The 21970-nt window shown below is 40.0% G+C and overlaps 1 protein-coding gene across 2 annotated transcripts in view; it reads right to left on the reverse strand.

The window, feature by feature from the left end:
• The window catches only part of LOC101524192 (fibronectin type III domain containing protein 3C1-like), a 51194-nt gene that overhangs the window by 14125 nt on the left and 15099 nt on the right, over nucleotides 1–21970 (reverse strand). For both annotated transcript variants that reach the window (XM_058659021.1, XM_058659022.1), the window contains 15 exons: nucleotides 16373–16628; nucleotides 14929–15762; nucleotides 13262–13314; nucleotides 12818–12960; nucleotides 9681–9740; nucleotides 8671–8809; nucleotides 7710–7763; nucleotides 7484–7605; nucleotides 7221–7395; nucleotides 6593–6679; nucleotides 6239–6377; nucleotides 4945–5013; nucleotides 4406–4524; nucleotides 4175–4280; nucleotides 3690–3793 (listed from right to left, as the gene is read on the reverse strand). In XM_058659021.1, the coding sequence (XP_058515004.1) occupies nucleotides 3690–3793; nucleotides 4175–4280; nucleotides 4406–4524; nucleotides 4945–5013; nucleotides 6239–6377; nucleotides 6593–6679; nucleotides 7221–7395; nucleotides 7484–7605; nucleotides 7710–7763; nucleotides 8671–8809; nucleotides 9681–9740; nucleotides 12818–12960; nucleotides 13262–13314; nucleotides 14929–15762; nucleotides 16373–16628 (2460 nt within the window). The remainder of the gene's footprint in view (nucleotides 1–3689; nucleotides 3794–4174; nucleotides 4281–4405; nucleotides 4525–4944; nucleotides 5014–6238; nucleotides 6378–6592; nucleotides 6680–7220; nucleotides 7396–7483; nucleotides 7606–7709; nucleotides 7764–8670; nucleotides 8810–9680; nucleotides 9741–12817; nucleotides 12961–13261; nucleotides 13315–14928; nucleotides 15763–16372; nucleotides 16629–21970) is intronic.

The raw sequence follows: 21970 nt of genomic DNA on the forward strand, positions 1-21970 counted from the left end.
CCACAATCCACTCAAAATAGATTAAAGACTTAAATGTGATATCTGCAACTATGAAGCTTCTCTACGAATACACAAGGAGATGCTTCAGTACCCTGAACTGGACAAGGAGTATTTGACTCAGACCCTCCAGGCCAAGCAAAAAAAGCAAAACAGACAATTGGGATTTCGTCAACCTGAAGTGCTTCTCCAGAACAAAGGCAACGATGTACAGGGCAAAGAACATTTACAGAGTGGGCAAAACTAGCTGTGACTTTCCTGCTTCTTCTACCCTCTAAGGAGTTTTCAGCTGTTCAGAGCATCCTGCATAGTATGTAAGGAAACCCTGGATCCTGTTTAATAAGTTCTGAGTTGGCAATCTGTCTCTGAGATGCAGCAGCGCAAGAGTTGGATGGATGTACAGTCAACTGCTCTTTAGGCTCTGCTGACACTGGCTCACCCCAAGTGGGGCAACTAGTTGCCGAGCTAATCTGAAGTCAGGAGCCAGGAAAGTCATTCAGGTCTTTCACGTGGGTGCAACGTCTAAAGACTTTACGCCATCTTCCACTGCTTTTCCAGGTCACAAAAAGCAGGGGGCTGGAGTGAAGTGGAGGTTGCCGGGACACAAGTTGTTGCCCCTATGTGATCCTAGTGCTTGGAAGTGGAGGATTAGCCATTACTCCTGCCCCCAAGTTGAATACTTCTTTTTTAAGATTTATTTTATTTTTATTACAAAGTCAGATATACTGAGAGGAGGAGAGACAGAGAAAGTGGAGCTGCCAGGACTAGAACCAGTGGCCATATGGGATCAAGGCGAGGACCCTAGCCACTAGGCCACGTCGCCGAGCCTGAATACTTTTTTTTTTATATTGTATTAATATTGTGTAATTTTTAAAAAGATTTATTGCTTTGCAAGTCAGTTATAGAGAGGTGGAGGAACAGAGAGAAACAACATTCATCTGCTACTTCACTCCTCAGATAGCCATTATGGCCATGGAGGAACCAGGCCAAAGGTCAGAGTCAGGAGCTTCTTGCTGTTCTTCCACATGTGTGGCAGGATCTCAAGAACTTGGGCCAGCTTCTGCTGCTTTTCCCAGGCCATTAGGAGGGAGATGCATCAGAAGCAGAAGAGCTGGGACTCAACCAGCACCCATATGGGATTCCAACATTTCAGGTGACCCATACTACAAGAACTGGGGGCTGGCGTGTGGCTGGCTCAACGTGCCAATCTTCTTCCTGCTATCAATGACATCCCACATGAGCACTGGTTCTAGTCCTGGCTGCTTCCTTTACAATCTTTCTGTTTACGGCCTGGGAAAGAAGCAGAGAATGGCTCAAGTCCTTGGGCCCCCAGACCCATATGGGAGATATGGAAGGGGCTTTTGGTTCCTGGCTTTAGGTCAGCTTAGCTTCGCCTTTTCGGGCCATTTGGAGAGTGAACCAGTGGAAGGAAGATCTTTCTCTCTGTTTTTCCTTCTCTTTGTAAATTTGCCTTTCAAATCAAAATAAACAACCCTCCCCAGAAGAACACTGATTTCTATTTTTTATTTATTTTTAAGATTTATTTATTTGAAAGGGAAAATAGTCACAGTGATGTAAAAAATATATATACATCTAACTTTTTTCCTATTTTATTTTTAATTTTTTGGTACAATTGCATAGGGTCTGGGATTTCACTATACCCTACCCCCAAATTCCCTCCAACTGATATCCCTATATTATTACAATAGTATAGACCTTCCTAAGCAGTCACAAGTCCATCATTCTGTTATTTAAGTGTGTCCTGACTTTGCTGGTACAGACAATGGCAGACAGTCCAGCATCCTATTGCCAGGATATAAACTGTATTTAAGAGTTCATTGTCTTGTTATCACATTTCCTGTGTGTCATATGATACCATGCATACATAGACTACTAGAGATTTTTCCCATTTATGTTTCTTTAAAAAGCTAAATTCTACAATTATATAAATGTATAATTTTATAATGTACAAAAGTATAATTTATAAATTATATAAATTCTACAATTATATAAATAAATTATATAAATAAAATATAATTTTATTATTCTTACTTTTGTTTGAAAAATTTTATTTGTTAACTATTTGTTGTCTATTTGACATTCCAAATTTATAATCCTTCTCAAAAACAACATTTGTAGTGGGGTTCAGCGCGGTGGCCCAGTGGCTAAATCCTTGTCTTGCATGCACCGGGATCCCATATGGGAGACAGTGTGTTCCTTGCAGCCCTGCTTCCCATCCAGCTTCCTGCTTGTGGCTTGGGGAAGCAATAGAGTATGGCCCAAAGCCTTGGGACCCTGTATCCACACAAGAGAACCGAAAGAAGCTTCTGGCTCCTGGCTTTGAATTGGCTTAGCTCCAGCTGTTGAGGCCATGTGGAGAGTGAAGAAGCAGATGAAAGATCTTTCTACATCTCCTTCTCTCTAATTCTGCCTTTCCAATAAAAAATTAATCTTAAAAAACAGCAACAACACAGTATTTGTAGAGTACTGGATATTGACGTAGACTTCTTAATGTGATATAGTAAACACCTGGTCTTAGGTGTGTTCTAGAATCTATGGTCCAAGATTTCTGGACCCCTAATGGTAAACTCTGACTCCACAGAGAGCCCAAGACTTTCCAAAGCATTTTTTTTTTCATTTTTGACACAGTTTCATAGGCTCTTTTCCAAAGCATTTGTAAAACAATTGCTGTTCTCTCAAAACACGAAAATTAATAAAAATAAATGGATAACATACTCCCCAACTGACAACCGCACAGATTAGCCCTTTACAGGTTATCACAGGTGTATCCCATTGAAAAGGTGGACCAGGCGCCAGTGCAGTATGACGCTTCACGGAATGAGAGCCAAGCTGCAAGTGACCAAATGAATGAAAACACGGTTTCCCTCCACCTTCTCAAGAAGCAAAAGCATATGTTCGTTTGAGGGGCAGGCGTCCACTTTATGTGTGTGCGAATCTTGGTACAGCAAGTGATGAAAGAACACATTAAAAATGGGTGAAGATGAGAGGAAAAAAGATAATTGTTCAGACATATGCGCAATGCCGCATTGGGTATAAAAGGCATTTATAAGACTGAGCTGAACTGCCATGGCCTCTTCTGGCTGCAACCAGGTCAGGCTACTTGATTCTCTTACAGAGATGACAACAAGAGCAAAGGCACCCCCTGGGGAAAGGACACTCTGATGGACTATTTGGAGAATCCTAAAGTTACATCCCTGGAAAAAGAGTTATTTTCATTGGCCGACTTAGTAGCTGATTTAAAAACACATCCATGAGTAATAGCTGGCTACTAATGTATTACAAAACAGAAATGTCTCATGACATTATTTATCTCTCCCGTAACTGAATTGACCCCGTTCATTCAGATTGTGAATGACTGGCATGGTACCTTTGGTGGACGAATTGTTTTGTATGGTTAAACAAATATGGCTAAGTTTATTACAATTTGGTGGCAATCCTGGTTCAGTAAATGCTGTCACTGCTTTCTCTTTCTGAGGATATGATTGCACTTAACAGGTTTTGTGATGGCATTCACTATCTTTCTGAAAAGTTGAACATCACTGTTTATTGGTGTTTATTATTAATTTTAAATGAAATGAGGTACAAATGGACAAAATGAACACTATATCTTCCCCAGATCTATTTGCTGCTTTTATCAGAAACCTGGATTCTACAGGAATTCATTTACTCACTGTGCATCTCACTTCAGAGCATGGGTGTCCTGGTGTATCATCTTGGTCATCTTCTGCCTTATTGACATATACAAGTGTGTCCATCACATTAGCAGGAAGATTTTCTATAAGAATGTACAAAATACAATTTCTTGTGTACTTATAGTTTTTAAAAATGGTACAAAATAGGAAGACTCTGTTCAAACACTTAAAGCAACAAGAGTCAAATATGTTGTGTCAAATCTTAGATTTATTTTATAGACATTTAAATGCTTGTGGTTTCAATTATGAAGTAGGAAACAATTTGCTAAGCAAAGTTTTATTTTGTACCAAAAACATTTGTGACACTTAAATGATGTTTGATCTATTTTTTCTATATTATCTACTAATGCTTTAATATTTCTCCTTACTGATTGCATAAATGAGTTAACTGATCTATTTAAAAATTAGAAATTAAAAGTACACAGCAGGAAATTAAATCACAGTTATTCCATGCAAATACGCACCACATTGAAGATTGCTTGCTGTGGACTCTGTTTTATCATTTAAGGGTGGAAGTTGGCAGTAGGCAGGAGAGAGAGTGGGTGTTTGAATTTTCAATACATCTGAAGGCTAAAAGACATACAAAACACTACATGACTATGCTGAATTTCAGATCAGTTTTGTAAATGATTTAGTAATATGATTTCACTTTACTTCTCAGTTTAATAAAAACTTTTCACTTTCTGTTTCCTCACCTGGCTTTGGCCTATCCGCGAAGTGCAAAAGACTCTCAGGTTATATATAGTACCAGGTTGCAGATTCTTATAGAGAAACTCCCTGGTACTGCCATTGTAGATTATTTTCCAGAGATTCACTGAAAGAATAAAAGCAAATGTGTCCAATCTGCTTCTAGATGGTACATTAGTTATATATATGGGTTCCCATGATAACTGATGTATATAATAAGATATCAACCAATTTGGAAATTAACTTTGTCCAATTATTTTTTGTAGTCCCAGTAGACTAAATCATAAAATCATAAAACATCAGTAAATAAACATGATTTATTACCCCCAACTGGGAAAATTCAAGCAAATTTTTGTATTGGGTTAACAGAATCACACCAATTCAGATTTCCTGGTTTTGAAAGTTGCACTATGGTTGCCTAAGATATTAATATTAGAAAAAGCTGAGTGAAGATTTTATGTGGAGACTCTTATTATCATTATTGCAACTTCTTTGTGAGTCAAAAATTATTTAAAAATAAAATATTGAAAAAATCATGATATCTTACCATCTGAATTTTCATTAACTTCTAAACTGTAACTTGAAATGTATGCTCCTCCATTGTCTTTGGGTGGTTCTAAAAAGAGAAATAAAATTAAAATTATTCTTAAATTAACATGTTAGTCTTTTATCTGAATGTCTTCCCACAAATTGACAATTTTTAGTGGAGGAAAGTACAAACATGATACATAATATTTTAATAATATGCAGACATTTAATAATAAAGATTATGAAAATTAATCCAAGTTGAATATAAATTGAAATAATATTTTAAAGCTCTCTGGAAGATACTGGGTACTTACATATGTGTTATGAAGTTGATTTCTATAGCTTAAAGGCGAAAGAACTTGAATGATTTCTTGCAAAATTGGCATTATTCATTGACATAGCCTTCTAACATGACCTCTATATTGCATGTCATCTTCCTCAGAATAACCCTGTGCTATGGTTTGGATGTGGTTTGTTCCCCAAGAGAACTAGATTGGACTATAAGATGTTGGACTCTATGTTTAGTTTATGCTTGCAAAGAGGGAATCTCAACTGTACTTGATCAGTAGATATGCAACAAGGTGGAATATTCCACATGGGAAAAGGGTGGGGGGAAGGGTGGGGTGATTCCCAGTTCCAACAAAACTGTATCACATAATACAATGTAATCAATGAATAAAAAAAATATATATATATAATATATATATATATATATAAAGAAAAAAAAAAGAAAAAAAAAGAGTTTATATGTAGTAGCCTTGGTCCCCCACGTGGTAATGTTCAGGTACTGCAGAATCTTTCAGACGTGAGGTCTGGTGAGAAGTAGTTAGGTCATTGTGCTTATTATAAAAGCGCAAGCTTACCCCACCTGGTCCTTTCTGGGTTCTTCTCTTACCACGTGATCTCTCCCCCTTGCTAACGCTTTGTTTGTGATGTTATCCGCCATGTTGTGACCCAACCAAGGGGACACAAAAAATAATTGGTTCCATACTTTAAAACCATGAGCTCTTAATAAATTACTAAGCCTAATGTATTTCATTATCTCATTGGGAGACAGACTAATGTATCACAGTATTTAGAAACCTGTATAAACTTCAGTAATTTGTTCATGTTTTGAATGAATGAGATAGTAACAGAAGTAATAGAAAATTCAATGGAGAGCTAGAAAAAGTACTGTGGTCATTAACTACAGTTTATGCGGCACAGTATTTCACATACAAGTGGTTAAGGGAACACTTGATAAGACTGAGGGCAATTAGAGGAAGATTTCTTCTCAATAGAGGGCAAACTTTAAATACAAAAGCATTATTTACCCCATCCAATTTTGACTTTGTGTGCATGGAGCTTTCCCTTTACATATGGCTTTTCAGGGGATCCGGGCTTATCTGGACGGGTAGTAAATTTTACTTCTCCACTGGGGTTACTTCTTCCTTCCATATTGTAGGCAAAGATCTATTTAAATAAAAGACAGTATTTTGGTAAATCACTGGAAATAAATGTATGACTTGAAACTTTATGGTTCGCACATAAAATCAAGTTGAATGAGTACTTCTAAGAAATAAACAACAGATAAGAGGTTTAATTTCAAACAGAAAAGGTATTTGGTTTTCTCTAGTGAGTGCATAATTTTATATTACAAAGATAATTTAAAAATTATAGCCACATACCCTGAACTTGTATGTAGTACTTCTCTGAAGATTTCTTACAGTACATGAGAGATCTTCCCCATTGTATTTAGGTTTAAAACCTAATCCCTGGAAATGAAACACAATAAATGTAGGAATCAGGCAGATCTGGGTAGAACATTTCTGCATGTTTCCTACTTTAACTAAAATATACATGACATCCATTTTCTGAATTGATTGATTGATTGTGCAGGCTTGAAAGTTAGAACCAAATGAAGTAGCTGTTCACCCACATCTGGAATTTAGGAAAGTGCGGGAACGGCATAGAAGAATTATATCGAGGGGCTAAATATCTGTGTGTCTACCCAAGATCTGGCCCAACGTTTCACATGCTAGCACGTTTCTCTGAGTGTCTGTTACAGCTTCAGTTACTGTTGCCTCTGTCTTGTTTGCAGGACACGGCACATTCTGTCTCTTGGTGCCGACTTGCTGAGCCCGGGCTTTGCATTGGCTCCATTCAGAACAGACTCAAGAATCAGACACTGCCTGATTAAACTTATCAAGTAGAAAGTAAATCACTTGAATCAAAAATGTTTCCAAGTGTTAAAGGCATATAAAAACATAGCTAAAGATGAGGTTGAAGATTAAAATAGAAAAAGAGAAAACTTACGGTTCCTGCTTCCTCCATTTCTAGAACATAAGTGAGACTGTAATTGGGGTTTCTGGTAGTTGGGGCACACCATTCTAGTGACAAATAACAAATTCCTGCTTCTTTTAGCTTGGGAGGTAAAGGTGCTGGAGGCATCATTCCTGAGGTATGGAAAACAGCTATTTCACTGAAATCACTGAAAAAGGGAATGAAGATAGAAAAAAATCAGTTTCATGTTCTTATTTAAGTATAGTCCTTAAAATATTGCAGATAAGTTAGTGTACCTCAAGCCAAAGTCATTTTTGGCCGCTAATCTGAATGAATATTTTGTAGAAGCCTTCAGTTTAAGGATCTTGTGCTGTTTCATAGAACCCACATAACAACTTTTGAAGTCTTCACCTTTACCCTGTTTTAGTAATATACACAACATTAGAACATCATAAAATGCTGTGATTCATCACAACATTAATAGTCATTCACAAGAGTGCTTTTAAACAAATAAAACTGTACCTCATCCCATTCCAAAAGGAAGCTGTCTATTTGGGAACCATTATCGTTGGAACCCTAAAAATAAGATAAAATTATAAGGGGCTTTTTTTATATGTTATTGAAAGTTTTATACATATATATATATACATCTATATTATATGTGTGTGTACATTTAAAATACTATAACTTACTGCAAAACAAAACTCTTGAAGACATTCGTAGCTACTGTGCTTTGTTACGTTTTTGATTGTATACATCAAAGAAAATTAGTACTTCAAAAAGTCCACGGAAAATGGAACAAAATTCTGAGTTTAGGTTGGGTATTTGGCCAAGTGCTGCCTGTTGGGATGCCCCCATCGCATACTGAACTCCTTGGGTTGGAAATCCAGTGATGTCTCCGAGTCTAGCTTCTTGCTAATGCGTACTCTTGGAGGCAGCAGGCGAAAGCTCAAGCAGCTGGGCCATTGCCACCCAGACAGGAGAACTGCATGGATGTCTCTGTTCTTGGTTTTGGTGTGGTCCAGCCCCAGCCACTGTAGGTATTTGGGAAGTGAACCAATGGGAGCTCTCTGGCTGCCCGCTCCCATCTCTCAAATAAAAAGAATTTTAAAGGTTAATTTTATTTTAGCTCAAAAGTTTCTTGAAATCCATGCAGTTTTTTTTTTTTTAATAACATACATTTTCTATGAGCTTTTTGGAAGACTTGTACTTAAATAGAGATAGATTTATTAATAACTATGATTACAAATAATTACATTTAGGTTGTAGAATTGTGGCTTCGTTTTTATTCATTTTGAATTTCTTATTTACTTGATACTTGTTAGAGATATAAAGAGAAAGATTGTCATTAAGAAGAAAAGAGTGCTGGGGAAATAGGTTCAGATGAAGCATGCGGAACTCTGCATTTTAAAATTCAGATACAAAGAAGTGTTTTTAAATCATGAAAATCAGTTGAATTGCTTTTGCCAAGTAAACTCCTTACATCCCACTGTAAGTTCAGGCTGCTCTTGGATCTGTTGACCAGTTTGGGTGGAAGTGGAGGGTCTGGTTCGCAACCTGGTGTTGTGAAGCTAACCACTTCAGACACAGTTCTGTGTTCTGGGTCTCTGATGGTAGTAACCCTAAAAATGTAAATGACAGTTGTCGTAAGCTTTCAAATATTTATCCTAACATACACACCGAACCGTAAATTTAAACTTTTAGAAGCTAATTAGAAAATATTCACTAATAGAATAAAATGGGGTCACTGAAGATAATGACATCCAAATTACCTTCTCACCTGTTCTAAATAAAAGGTATTGAACTAGTAATACTCAATTTGGAGGGGATTCAATCTTAGGCAGATAGTTCAGGGTCACGAGTTCAGAAGCCACACTTTTCCCATTTGTGTCATTCTTTCTGCCCACCTGTGCGTCCAAGGACAGGTACCCATTATTATCTGGAACCTGACGGGTGGGGGATGCAGTGTTGTGTCGTTATGTAACTACTCTCTTCTCAAGCCCCCTTTAAAGCACATGCCAGGGAGGGGCTCTCTCCCGTGGTTGTTGCATGTTTCTTCGTTTTGTCTCTCCTGCACTCTGACTCTTGACCTCTTATGTACCCGCTTGCTCTCTTGCTCCCCAAGATGGACTCTGAGGACAAAAGATAGCAATCCCTCTACCTTACCCTTTCCCATCCTGGCTCACTCTCCCTGAACCTGGCCCACGTATGTCTGTATTCCTCATCCTCTGAATAACCTTTACCACATTCTTAAGCTGTGTTGGTGTGTGTGCTTAAAATGCTTTCTAAGTAAGAGCCAAGAGCCTAGGAAATAAATGCTAGGCCCAAACCTACATCACAACAGTGGGGGTTGTTTTGAAGTTTGAAGGAAAGGTCGCTTTGCCTGCAAAATGTCTCTACTGACTGTTGAAATTCTAAGTTGTGAACATATACAGACTGGGGAGTCCAGATGGCTCTAGTGTCAGGGTAGGTTGTATAGGATGGAGTCCTTACCTTAAGAAATAGTCCATGGATGGTTGTAGATCAAGCAGGGTAAATGTAAGTTCACTTCCACTGTGAAGATAATAATTTTGTGAATAATAGATCTAAAGCATTTTCAAAAGCTAAGTAGGCAGTTCTAATCATACATATTCATTAAAGAAGTGCAATTCTCTTTACAGTTTGCATAAACTTTAGTCCATTTACATATAAAACAGTGACACTGATAGTTCAAAACACTTCATTTACCTGCCACATTAATACTACTTTAAGAAATGAAATTTTTGAGCCAGAATTGTGGCATAGTGTGTTAAGCTGCCGCTTATGATGCTGGAATCATGTATGGAAACCAGTTTGAATCCCAGATGCTATACCTACAATCCAGTTCCTTACTAATGTGCTTGGGGAAGCAGTGGAAGATTGTGCAAGTGCTTAGTACCCTGAACCCACATGGGAGAACCAGAAGCTCCTGGCACCTGGTTTTGGTCTGGTCCAGCCCTGGCTTGTGAGGAATGAACCAGTGGATGGAAAATCTCCCTCTCTCTGTAGCTCCTGCCTTTCAAACAAACAAACAATATTATGGAAAATAAATGAATTTTGCTCTTTCAACATTGCATACTCTTCATACTGTAATGGTATGAGATTAAATTTATTGGAATGAGAAAGGTGGGAATTTCTTTGAAAGTGTAGTTTTTTTAGAAAGTGAAAGATGCTTGCTTCTCCCAAAAGTAACTTAGGAATGTTAAATACCAATGCCATTCCTCAGTTTCCAGCCTTATCAGAATAGAAAGGAAGTAGTGAAGCGTCTTTGAGGGGATGTAGAATGCTTGCTTTGGCCCCAGAGCTGCCCTTGGCCAGATCAGAAGTGCTGAGCTTCATACCTCTGATTTTCCAGTCTTACCATGAGAATAGCAAAGAAATAATAGTTTGTCTATTATGAGAATATAAAGATGTTGTCTATGCCACCCTCTGAGGATTTTGTGTTTTATCTCAGGCAGGCTAGTCAGGACTGCAATTCCCACTGTTTGATGGTTTTCTGCCTCACCTCCGGTTGTTAGTAGCTATCCTACTTTTTTTCTCTTTTCTTTCCCCAAAAGTGTGCATAAAGGATTCCATTTAGACCAGGCCTTCCTTCCTTCCTCCCTTCCGCTCTTACTTAATTTTTTTTTGAAAAGGCAGATCAGATTTATGGAGACAAGGAGACAGAAACGTCTTCCACCCGCTGGCTCACTCTTCAAATGGCCACAATGGCTGGAGCTGATCTGAAGCCAGGACCTTCTTCTGGGTCTCCCACACAGGTGCAGGGTCCCAAGGCTTTGGCCCATCTCCGCTGCTTCCCAGGCCACAAACAAGGAGCTGGATGGGAAGTGGAGCATCTAGGACAGGAACTGGTACCCATATAGGATCCTGGCACTTACGAGGTGAGGATTTAGCCTCTAGGCCATTGTGCCAGGCCTGAGTCTGTCTTTCTTAAAGGACCTTCTCTTGATTTAATAAATGTTGCTTTGTTCACTGCATTGTTTGCATGGAAATTTTTTCATGTGAGACCAGAGTGCAGCCTTCATCTGTTTTTTGTAGCAATGGTACAAATTTCCTTTTAACTAAATTTGTTTAAGTAATGTAGAATGAGGAACCTCAAAGACATTATGTATTTGGTTACACTGAATTTCGCTGGGGTGAGCATCTATCTGTAATAGTAGACAGAATGATTAGGTTTCCACGCACTGTCTCCTGAGCAGTCACCTAAGGTTACTCTAACCCCCAAGGTACTCTTTCAAGCTGTAGGTTCTAAAATAACTTCCAGAAAAGCTAGAAGGTTGGTATTTCTCTCTCTCTTTTTTAAAGATTTATCTTTATTTTTATTGGAAAAGCAGATTTAGAGAGAGGAGAAGAGACAGAGATGAAGATCTTCTGTCTGCTGGTTCACTCCTCAAGCGGTTCTAATGGCTGGAGCTGCGCCAATCCGAAGCCAGGAGCCAGGAGTCTCTTCCAAGTCTCCCACGCAAGTGCAGGGTCCCAAGGACTTGGGCCGTCCTTGACTGCTTTCCCAGGCCACAAGCAGGGAGCTGGATGGAATGCGGGGCTGCCGGGATTAGAACCAGTGCCCATGTGGGATCCCAGTGCGTTTAAGGTGAGGACTTTAGTGGCTAGGCTACCGCGCCAGGCCTGAAGATTAGCATTTCGAAGCAAAGATGATTTCGGGTGATAAGAGTATAGGCAAATATATTTTTATGAAAATCAGTGATTTTTTCTAAAATGAATCATAATACCAGAAAAAAATTATGTAAATCATGGAAGTGTTAATTTTATAAGCAGCTTTTCATTTTCTCATTGTGCTATCCAACATACATGATGCTTGTTATCATTCTTATATTTAAAACATTACTTGATAATTGTAAAGAGAAATGAAATTTCAGCCAACTACATTCAAATCTTCACTTTGAGTTTCTGACTCAGGATAAAAAGTGGCAGCAAATAAAGTTTCAGGTGTGTCATGTTTTTAAAAGTACTTCACAAATAATTTCATAGTTGATTTATTAATTTTGGAGTGGGCCTGGGGAATTTTCTTTTCCCTCTACTTTGGATTTCCTTCCCACTAGGTCTCTATCAGTTTGCTCTTTACAGATGACATATTCCTCTGCAGTCCAGACGTTGTTGGAAGTGTCCCGTTGTGTCCTCCACTGTATCCACCCTAGTCCTGATTCTATCTTAGAGCATCTTCAGTTCATAGTCTCCATCTTGTAACTGGTTCCTATGACAAGAATCTTAGGACAGCCCAAGTTTTAAATTCCCATTGCAACACAAATATCTTGTTCATATACCCAGAGACACCATAAAGTGAGAGAGAATTGGAGGGTTTCTTTTATTTCCTGAGTCTAAACTTGCCTTATAGAAGTCCATAGAGTAGAGAATGGACCAGTAAATATTTAAGGTCTCACTCAAGTCTAAAAATGCTATATGTTGCAATGAGTTTTGTGGACTCACTTTACAACCTACCACAATTTAGGACATTGTTGCTATAGAAAAATGCATTCAAAACTTAGAAAAATATCATAGAAAAACTCTTAGAATGCAGCCTTTACTAGGCATCTGTGTGTTTAGACCATATACAGATTGAACTATGGGAAATAATTAAAAAGAAAAAGACTTACGTATACATGTTTTCATACTTTCCATCTTTACCAGTGTTGGAAATTGCCAACTCAAATGTTACAGGAAGTTCGGTATGATGACATTTCTCAGAGCCATGGAAATTCCAAGAAATAACTGCAGATCTTGTTTGAATATCAGAGACCTAAAAGAGCAAGAATTCAAGTAGAATACTTAAAAATTGTAATTTGTGATTTATGATACAATCTGTCCTTCAGTCTTTTCTGAGGCTATTTATTATTCTCATAGTAGGTGCTTAAATACTGTGATGTAACGGCAAGCTCTTAATGCTATTCTTTACAATTTCTGCCAAAGGAGAGTATGACATTTTGACTAGATAAAGATTGCAAATTAAAACTGGAGAAAAACACCAGTGAATTTGCATGATTTAGACTGGTGGTATAAATTAAAATAAATATTTAAATTTAAATACCCACTTTAGTTACCACAGGTTTCTCAACATTGAGACAGCATGGCTTTCCATCTTCCGTTTTGCATTCTAGAAGTAAAAACAAAACAAAACAAAACAAAAAGACAAAAGCAAGATAGAGGAGTTAGATGTCCAAATATAAGTATACCCTCATTGAGAGATGTTAAATTACATTAAGTTACATTTGCTAAGCAATTTACTTCAAAATATTTCAAAAAGAGAAGTCTAAATTTTATAATACTAAACTGATCCTAGCAAAATAGGAGCAAGCATTCTCATAGAGTAATTTGCAATGTTTCCCTGACAGGCATTTAGAAAGAATTATGTGGTATGCACATTTTATATAAGGATAATAATTTCTTCATGAGTTAAAAATGCAGTCTTACATGGCTTTGTGTACTATTCAGCCATAAAGGGCCAGCATCGTGGACGTAGCTAGTTAAGCTGCCACTTGCTTCCCATGTCCAAGTGCTTGCTTACCATCCATATCCAGGTGCTCTGCTTCTGCTTCAGCTTCCTGTATTATCACCTGGGAATGTAACAGAAGCTGGCTCAAATGCTTGAGATCCTGTCTCCCATGTTGGAGAGCAGGATGGAGTTCCTGGTTTACAACTCCAGCCTTGCCCAGCCCTGACTGTTACAGACATTTGGGGGAGTAAAGCAGCAGATGAAAAAATCTCTTCTCTCTCTCCTCCCTGTCACTCTGCCTTTCAACTAAACGAATATTTTTTTTATAAGATTTAATTTTGCTTTTTACTGGAAAGATAAATTTACATAGAGAATACAAAGAGAAAGATCATCCATCTGCTGGTTCACTTCCCAAATGGCTGTAATGGCCGGAGATGAGCCGATCCGAAGCCAGGAGCCAGGAGCTTCTACCAGTTCTCCAGGTGATTTCAGGGACCAGAGGCTTTGGCCAATCCTCTACTGCTTTCCCAGGCCACAAGCAGGAAGCTGGAAGGGAAGTGGAACAGCCAGAACACGAATTGGAGCCCATACGGGATCCTGGTGCACAGAAGGTGAGGATTTAGTCACAGAGGCATCATGCTGGGCTCCAAATAAATGAATATTTAAACTTTCTACTTTGCTACCATATGGATGAACCTGGAGAACACTATGTTAAGTAAAGAATTCACATGTACAAAGACAAATACCATATGATCTTCACCTTGTATGTATGTGAAACATAGTAATGTTGAATTAATAGAAACAGGGAGTAGAATGGTGGGGTGAGGAAGGAGACAATGGAGAGTTGTTGATCAAAGGGAACTAGGTTTCAGATAGGTAGGAGGAATAGGTTTTCAAATCAACTGTACAACAGTGACTGTAGTCAATACTAATGTGTTATGTATTTCAAAAGAGCTAAGAATAAATTTCAAATGTCTCCAAAGAAAACATAGATAAATGAGGTGATGGGCTGATGACTCAATAAATCAGCTTGATTTACCATTTCATATTGTATACATATAGCAAAACAGCAGATTGTACCCAATAAGTATACATGATTATAATTTCTCAATAAAAAATGATATCAGTGAACTAAAATAATAATTTAGAGGTAAGATTTTAAAGAAGACAAGAGGAAGTAGAAGTAGAAAATTACACCAAAGTATTTTAAATGTGCTAAGATTCCTAAATATTAGAATATTTATACATTGGCAACAAAACCGAAGTCTATTGTACCTTTGTCTTCTGCATCTGAGGACGGGCTCTGGTTTTGTGTTCCTCCTGGTTTCTGCCTGATGTCTCCGACCCCCACAGTACTCCCTTTATCTCCATGACTAATCTCAAGCTGAGCGTTGGCAGCATTGGAAATACTGGGCACATTGTCAGTAGCAGAAGTGCACAGAACATTTTCAGAGATGGAAGTGTTTGAAGCTCTGTCAGGAGAAGAGCTTGGAGTATTGTCAATAGGTGATGTTGTGGGAATTCTTTCATTTGTGCTAGTCTTGGGAACATTATTAGTGCCAGAAGGGCCCGGAACACTATCATTGGTAGCAAGGTGCAGAGTGCCATCTGAGACAGACGTGTTAGAGATGTTATCAGTGGAAAAATTGTTGGGAATTTTGTCAATGGCATAAGTGGTTGGAGGGTGGTCGATGGTGTAAGTGCTTGGAATATTACTCACAGTATAAGTGCTCAATGTGTTGTTCACAGCATAGGTGCAGGAAGTATTTTCAACAGTGTATGTGCATGGAACATTGTTCATTATGGAGGTGCTAGGAGTATTCTCACCAATGTAGGTTCTTGGATCATTGTCTACATGGTAAACTCTCAAGGGATTCTGTGCAATGTAGGTGTCTGGAGCATAGTTCGTAATGTAAGTGTTTGGAGTTTCAAAAATATTAGAAAAATCATAAGTTTTGTTCACAAGCAAAGAGGTGTTGTTAAACATATGGTTATTCTTGGGTCCACCAACTTGGTGTTGTCTTGTTTTTTTCCTCATATGTTCTCCTGATCTAATATCCCTTTCATCAAATTGGTTATAATTTCTTCTTCCCGGAGAATAGGTTGCTGCTAAAAGAGACAATGAAATACTGTTTAATAATCCTGATTATTACGGTTACATATCTGAAGTCCTTTTTAAATCTAATCTAACCAACAAAAGAGCACTGGTAAGCTATGCTTTACTTTTAAAATGTTTATCAATCTGCTTTAATAAAAATACTAGGCGTATGTATGAGTGTTTATAATATATTGGTACGTACAGAAAGAAAAGCATGAGCCAATATAGTAGTAAATCCATTTCCAAATACTGAGGTCTTAAGATGAATGTGATGCTAACCTGCCAGTGTCTTTTGTATTTCAAGTACACGGCATTAATAATAACCTAAACATCCTTTTACAGTTGTAGAATTTGATGCCATTATACCTAATTAGTAAAATTAAGCATCACAAATCACATTGCTATATCAAAGTACAACACATACATATATATGGAAAATTCTACTTTGCCTTATGCAAAACCTTATGCCTAAGGATGGTCATCCGTCTTGATATATGTGCACAAAATCCCACCATTCTTTGAAAAGTTAGCATTTTCCACCTTTTAAATATTAAAAATTATCCACAGGTGCCAGTTTTAACCAACTAAAAATATTTCCTGTTTAAGAAACTTATACGCTACCAAGATTTTGTTGGTACATAAATGCTGGTGGTGGTGGTGGCAACGGTGGCGGTGGCAGCATCAGCTGCTGGGGCACAGGCTGCTGGATATATGGTGGTGGAAATTCTCCTTGATTGGAGGGATACATCAGCTCAGGTGCTTGTGGATGCACAGGTAGTACGAACTGCGGTGCCTGCATTGGAGCAGGCAGGGGCATGTGGCAGTTAATTGTCTGAGGCACAACGATAATTTTGCGAATCCCATTTTCTTCCACTACCTAAGATGGAAGACAAAATCATACCAACATACAGGAAATCATACAAGTAAATGTTTTATGCCGATTTTTGAACTTATGTCTTGTGTTTGAATTTAGAAACCCAAAGCACTTAAAATCAATGGTTGATTTGAATTGTAACATCAGGCAGGAGGCAAGTTAATCCTTCCTTTTCCCCATGTGTGTTGACAACAGATAATATATTGATTTGTTTTGAAGCCATAAGGTATAAAACAGTACACAGTTAAATATTGCTCTCTTAACCATATCTATTCACTATCAATAGAAAACTATGCTTAGCATTTTCACGATTCTTTCCAGAATTTCTTTATGCCTATAAAACAAATAAGCATGAAGATTCCTATTTTTTACATTATACACAAAGCAGCATTTGCACTAATATATGCCTTCCTGTTAGTATTTAACATTCTTTTGAAGAGCTTTCTTCCTTTCTCTCTTCTTTTTCTTCCTTCCTTTTTTCCTTCCTTCCTTCCTTCGTTCCTTTTTTCATTCTCTCTCTCTCTCTCTCTCTTTCAACACTGTATTGTTGGACTTTCTGCCGTTCTCTATGCCTACAATGTCAAGATACACTTAAATAGAAGAATGATGGAAATGTGACTGTTTTTGAAGGACTATACAATAGGGGAAAATAGTGTGTCAGGGCAGGATGGGGAAGGTAGAAGAGGAAATCCCTAAGCCTAAGTAACTGTATCATAGAAAAAAATAAAACATCGAAAAACAAGTATACACACCAAGAAATGCACATAAATGTATAAATAAATGAGTTTCTGGTCCTCTGATTAATGCATAAATAGCATTCAAATTAAGAACAACACATTAGGCCGTCATGCTAGCAGACCGGATCTGGGGACTAGCTTGTGAGCATGCATGGGCCCCAGGCAGGCCAGGGTCTCAGGCCAACACACCGCACCACCAGAAGACCAGGTTTGTGAACCTGCCTGCTCAGCAGGAAAAGGGAGATAGGGCAGGGAGATGTGTGGCAGGGAGGACTGCTGAGGGAGAATGGCACAGGTAAGGAATGACTTGTGGGGGACTTCTACTGACCAGGTCACTGAACTTGCAGGCAAATGAGGGGGCTGAGATGGAGCAGTTTGGAGGAAGGAGACTGGAGGGCCTCTCTGGGTCAGACCAATGCACCCATGAGTTCTGAGCTTTGTTAGTTGGCATTGACCACTGTCCACTGGCACACATGAAAGCTAGGCTTTTGGGACCTGCCTGGCAGGGCTCAACCACAGTATCCACCAGTGAGTGTCAGGGCAAGAGGTGGGCCACTTTAGGCTGGGCCATGACTTGAGCTGGCAATAAGAGAACCAGGTCTGGGAAGATCCTGTGGGGTTTTTTGGGCTCATCCCCTGTGGGACTGCAAAAATCCTCTTGTTTGCTTGAGAGCTAGGGGTGGTGATGGGCCAAGTTAGTCATGACCACAGAACTCACTGACACTTATGGGAATTGGGAACTTATGGGAACAGTTCAGGCTGCAGTACCCACAGGTGAACCCAAGAATTGGCTGTAGGTTGGGCCAGGCCACAACATTCACCAGCAAGCACAAAGGCTGAGACTGGGGGTGGACTATACCAGGTAGGAGCCCAGCACCCCTGCTGCTGAGCATGAGAGTCAGGGCTGGATGTGGGCTAGATAAGGCAAGGCTGCTCCACTTGTTGGCAGGTGTGTGGATTGGCTTTAGGGACAGACTGGGCAAAGCTGGGCCAAACTATAACACACTGGCATGCACAGGAGCCAAGATGGGTATAGGTCTTGCTGGGCTAGGCTATCATACCAACTGGCTTGCATGAGAGCTGGGGCTGGGGGCAGGATGGGGCAGGCCAGGCCGTAGCATCCGATGGTAAGGGCCAAGATGTGAGGTAGGAAATACCAGGCTGGGTTGTAGCAACCATTGGTATGCACAATATCTGTGACTGGAGTGGGCCTGGTTGGGGAGCTAAGGGGACCTGCCCTGCTGGGTTGCACTTCCCACTGGTGAGCATAAGGGCCGGGAATAGCGGTAAACTGAGCTGAACATGGCTACAACATCCCTCAGCATGTATGTGGGCTGGGTCTGGGGTGTCCTGGAGTGGGCTAGGCTCCAGCACTCACTGGAGCTTGTGAGAGCCAGAGTGGATGAAGGATGGGCTGAACAAGGTCTAGACACCTGCTGGGCTGCAGCATGCTCCAGAGAGAGCTGGAACAGATGTGGACTGCTCTGTCAGGGTCAAAGTACCTTCCAGCAAATGTTGGGCCTGGAGGTGGGCCAAGTCAGGCAAAGCCAAGCACCTACCTGTGTGCAAGATCTGTGGTTTGATAGGGGAACTTGGGGAACTCCCCTGTTAAGATGCAGCCCTGCTGGTGAGCATGAGAACTGAGGCTGGCGGCTGTCCAGGCCAGGTCGGGTTTCAGTACCCATTGACATACATGTGGATCAGGTCTAGAGGGTGGGACAGCCCGGGTTAGTCTGCAACACTTGCTGGCAGGTGTGAGAATCAGGATGGGTGTAGGCCAAGCAGGGTCGGGACACAACACCTGTCAGTGCATATTAGGGCCAGGACTGGTGGCTGGCTGGATTGGGCTACACTGCAGCAGCCCCTAGCATGAGCTGGAATTAGGGGAGGGCTGGGTGGAGCCAGGCTGCAGCACTTACTGGTGCATGCCAAAGCAAGACAGGCCATACCAGACTGGGCTGCAGTATCCACTGGCACATGCAAGACCCCAGGCCAGGAGCAAACCTGATGGGGGAGCTATGGGGGCTCCCCTGCTGGGCCACTGCTCCCACTGGTGAGTGTGGGAGCTGGGATTGGAAGCAGAAGAGACTGGGCAGGGCTGCCAACAACCATTGGCCTGCATGTTAGCTGTGTTTGGGGAAAGGCTCGGCTAGGCCAGGTCACTGCATCTGCTGGCACATACAAGAGCCAGGATAAGTGCCAACTGGCTGGGCTTTGCCACAGCATCCACCAGCAAGTGCCAGGACAGGGTGAAAATTGTGTCAGACTGAACTGTAGTACTCCCTGGAAAGTGTAATATCTGGAACTGGAACTGGGCCTGGTAGGGAAACTGCGGGCACTCTTCTGATGGGCTGCAGTTCCTGCTGGTGTGCATGAGAGCCAGGTCTGGGGCGGGCCAGGCTAGACAAGGTGGCAGCACCCATTGTCATATGTGTGGACTGGATTATGGAGAGGAAAGGCCTGAGCTAAGCACCCATAGGTATACAGAAGAACCCAATTGGGATGTGGCATGGACTTCACTAGTCTGCTGCACAAACTGGCACATGCAGGAACCGGGACTGGGAGTGGGCCTACTGTGAGTTATTGGGGATTACCTCAACTAGGCTGCAGTTCCTGCTGGTATGCACAAGGGCCAGGTCTATGGCATGCTGGGTTGGGTTGGGCTGCAGCACCTGTCAGTTTGCATGGGATATGGGGCTAGGGACAGAACTGACCAGCCAGTTGCAGTCACCACTGTGTGCGTAGCTGATATGGGTGACGGATTGAACCAGACCCTGTAACTGTTTGGCACGTGCAGCAATCAGGTCTGTGATCATCTTAGGTGAGGTTTCTTGGGGGGGCTCCCCAACTGGACCACTGGGCTCAAAACAGCAACCACAGGGAAAATCATATGATTTATGATCCAACCTTGGAATGCATGTATCGGAATTGGGCCTCATTGATTGCTGATGCCTATGCAGTGAACAGCATGCCCAGGTGCTTAAGGGGAGCATGATGGACAGCTCATTTGGGCCTGCAGAGAATGTCAAGTGCCATGGAAGAAGATGGAGAGCAGAATATGTTGGACAACTTTCCTGGCCAAGCTTTGATAGCAAGTGTCTGAGTGAATGGGTGCACTAGGGTGGACTTTGTCAGCCAATGGGTCTTGGAAGGAGTTTTCTCAGTCTTGGAGCACTGAAACCAACAGCATCTAAGAACGATCAAAACCACTTAAGCAATACCTTCAGAGCATTATTCTCTACATTGGGGTTTTTAAGATGAAATTAAGTGGGTATTCTGCATATCTGGGTAGTGATTAGTTTGGCAGCTGGGAACAGTTCCTCCTCCTCTCTCCCTCCCCCTGCCAGAGGTAGGAGAAAAGGGAAGAAAAAGATTGGAAGAATTTGTCCCACTCACCTCCCTTATACCTCAACCCTCCCCACCTTAATCAGTGGTTCTCATGGGTCTTGATTCTTGTCAACTACATAAACAACATCAAAACTAATTATATATATATATTTAAAAATGAACAACACATTACTGGTACTCCAAGAGTCCTCACTATTTACCACCCTCAGTTCTTTTTCTTAATGTGGGAGAGTGTATTGTTATTTACATAGCATAATTTAGTGAAGCAATATTTAAAATATGCACACATATATATTATACATACAATTTTTATGTTTTGGGAAACCTTTCTATATCAGTGCATAAAACTTGCCAATTATTCTTTTCATAGCTGCCTCGTGCTCCATTACTATAAAGTTATCCATTTGGGAGCATATGTATTATTCCCAGTTTTTTGTGACTAAAATGTTTTGTAAAGAATACTCTTCTGCATTTATAATTGAAAATTTGTGAAAACACATCTGTAGAATAAATTCCTTTTATTGGCACTGGGCCTTTTATGTTTGTTTTATTTTGCTGGGCCAAAGAGTATATGCATTTGTATTTAAAGTAGATATTATCCAATAGATTATTCCATTTAGAAATAAACTGAAAGGACACCATAAAACATTAATGGAAAATGAACTCTGAGTCTACTCAGTGTAAATAAGCTTTATAATCCATACATAGCTTTTTTCAAAAGATATATTTCCATGAACTTGTTTTGAAGATCCCTCACATCATTTGCATATCTGTGTAGTAGACACAAATAAGCTACTAAGGCAAAAACCAAGAAGAAGCAGAAGACATATTCTCAATTATTAAAGTTCCAAGATCTTGGACTCTTTTATTCATCTGTATAGGAGCCAGAATCCCCTGCCTGTTTTAGGTGCCTGATTACTACAGAATATTCTGAAAATGCTAAGTAATTTCAGACTAAAGCACATATGCTATCTGAAGCCATTGTTATAGCAACTATAATAATTAAGATGGATGAAAGTATCCAGAAACCAAAAATAGAGGATTAATAAATACAAAGAGATCCAAATTCATTAAGTGAGTTAGGCATCTTTCATGATGCAATTTAAGTGGGAATCTAGCTAAAACTCAATTGTTTTTAATGATTACATTTAAAATGCTTTTTTAAAAGTACTATATGGAGCCAATGTTGTGGTACAGTGAGTTAAGTTGCTTACGATGCTGAAATTGCATACCAGAGCTCCGCTTCCAGTCCCAGCTACT

Source organism: Ochotona princeps, chromosome X (genome assembly GCF_030435755.1).
Source record: "Ochotona princeps isolate mOchPri1 chromosome X, mOchPri1.hap1, whole genome shotgun sequence".
In the NCBI taxonomy this organism is placed as follows: Eukaryota; Metazoa; Chordata; class Mammalia; order Lagomorpha; family Ochotonidae; genus Ochotona; species Ochotona princeps.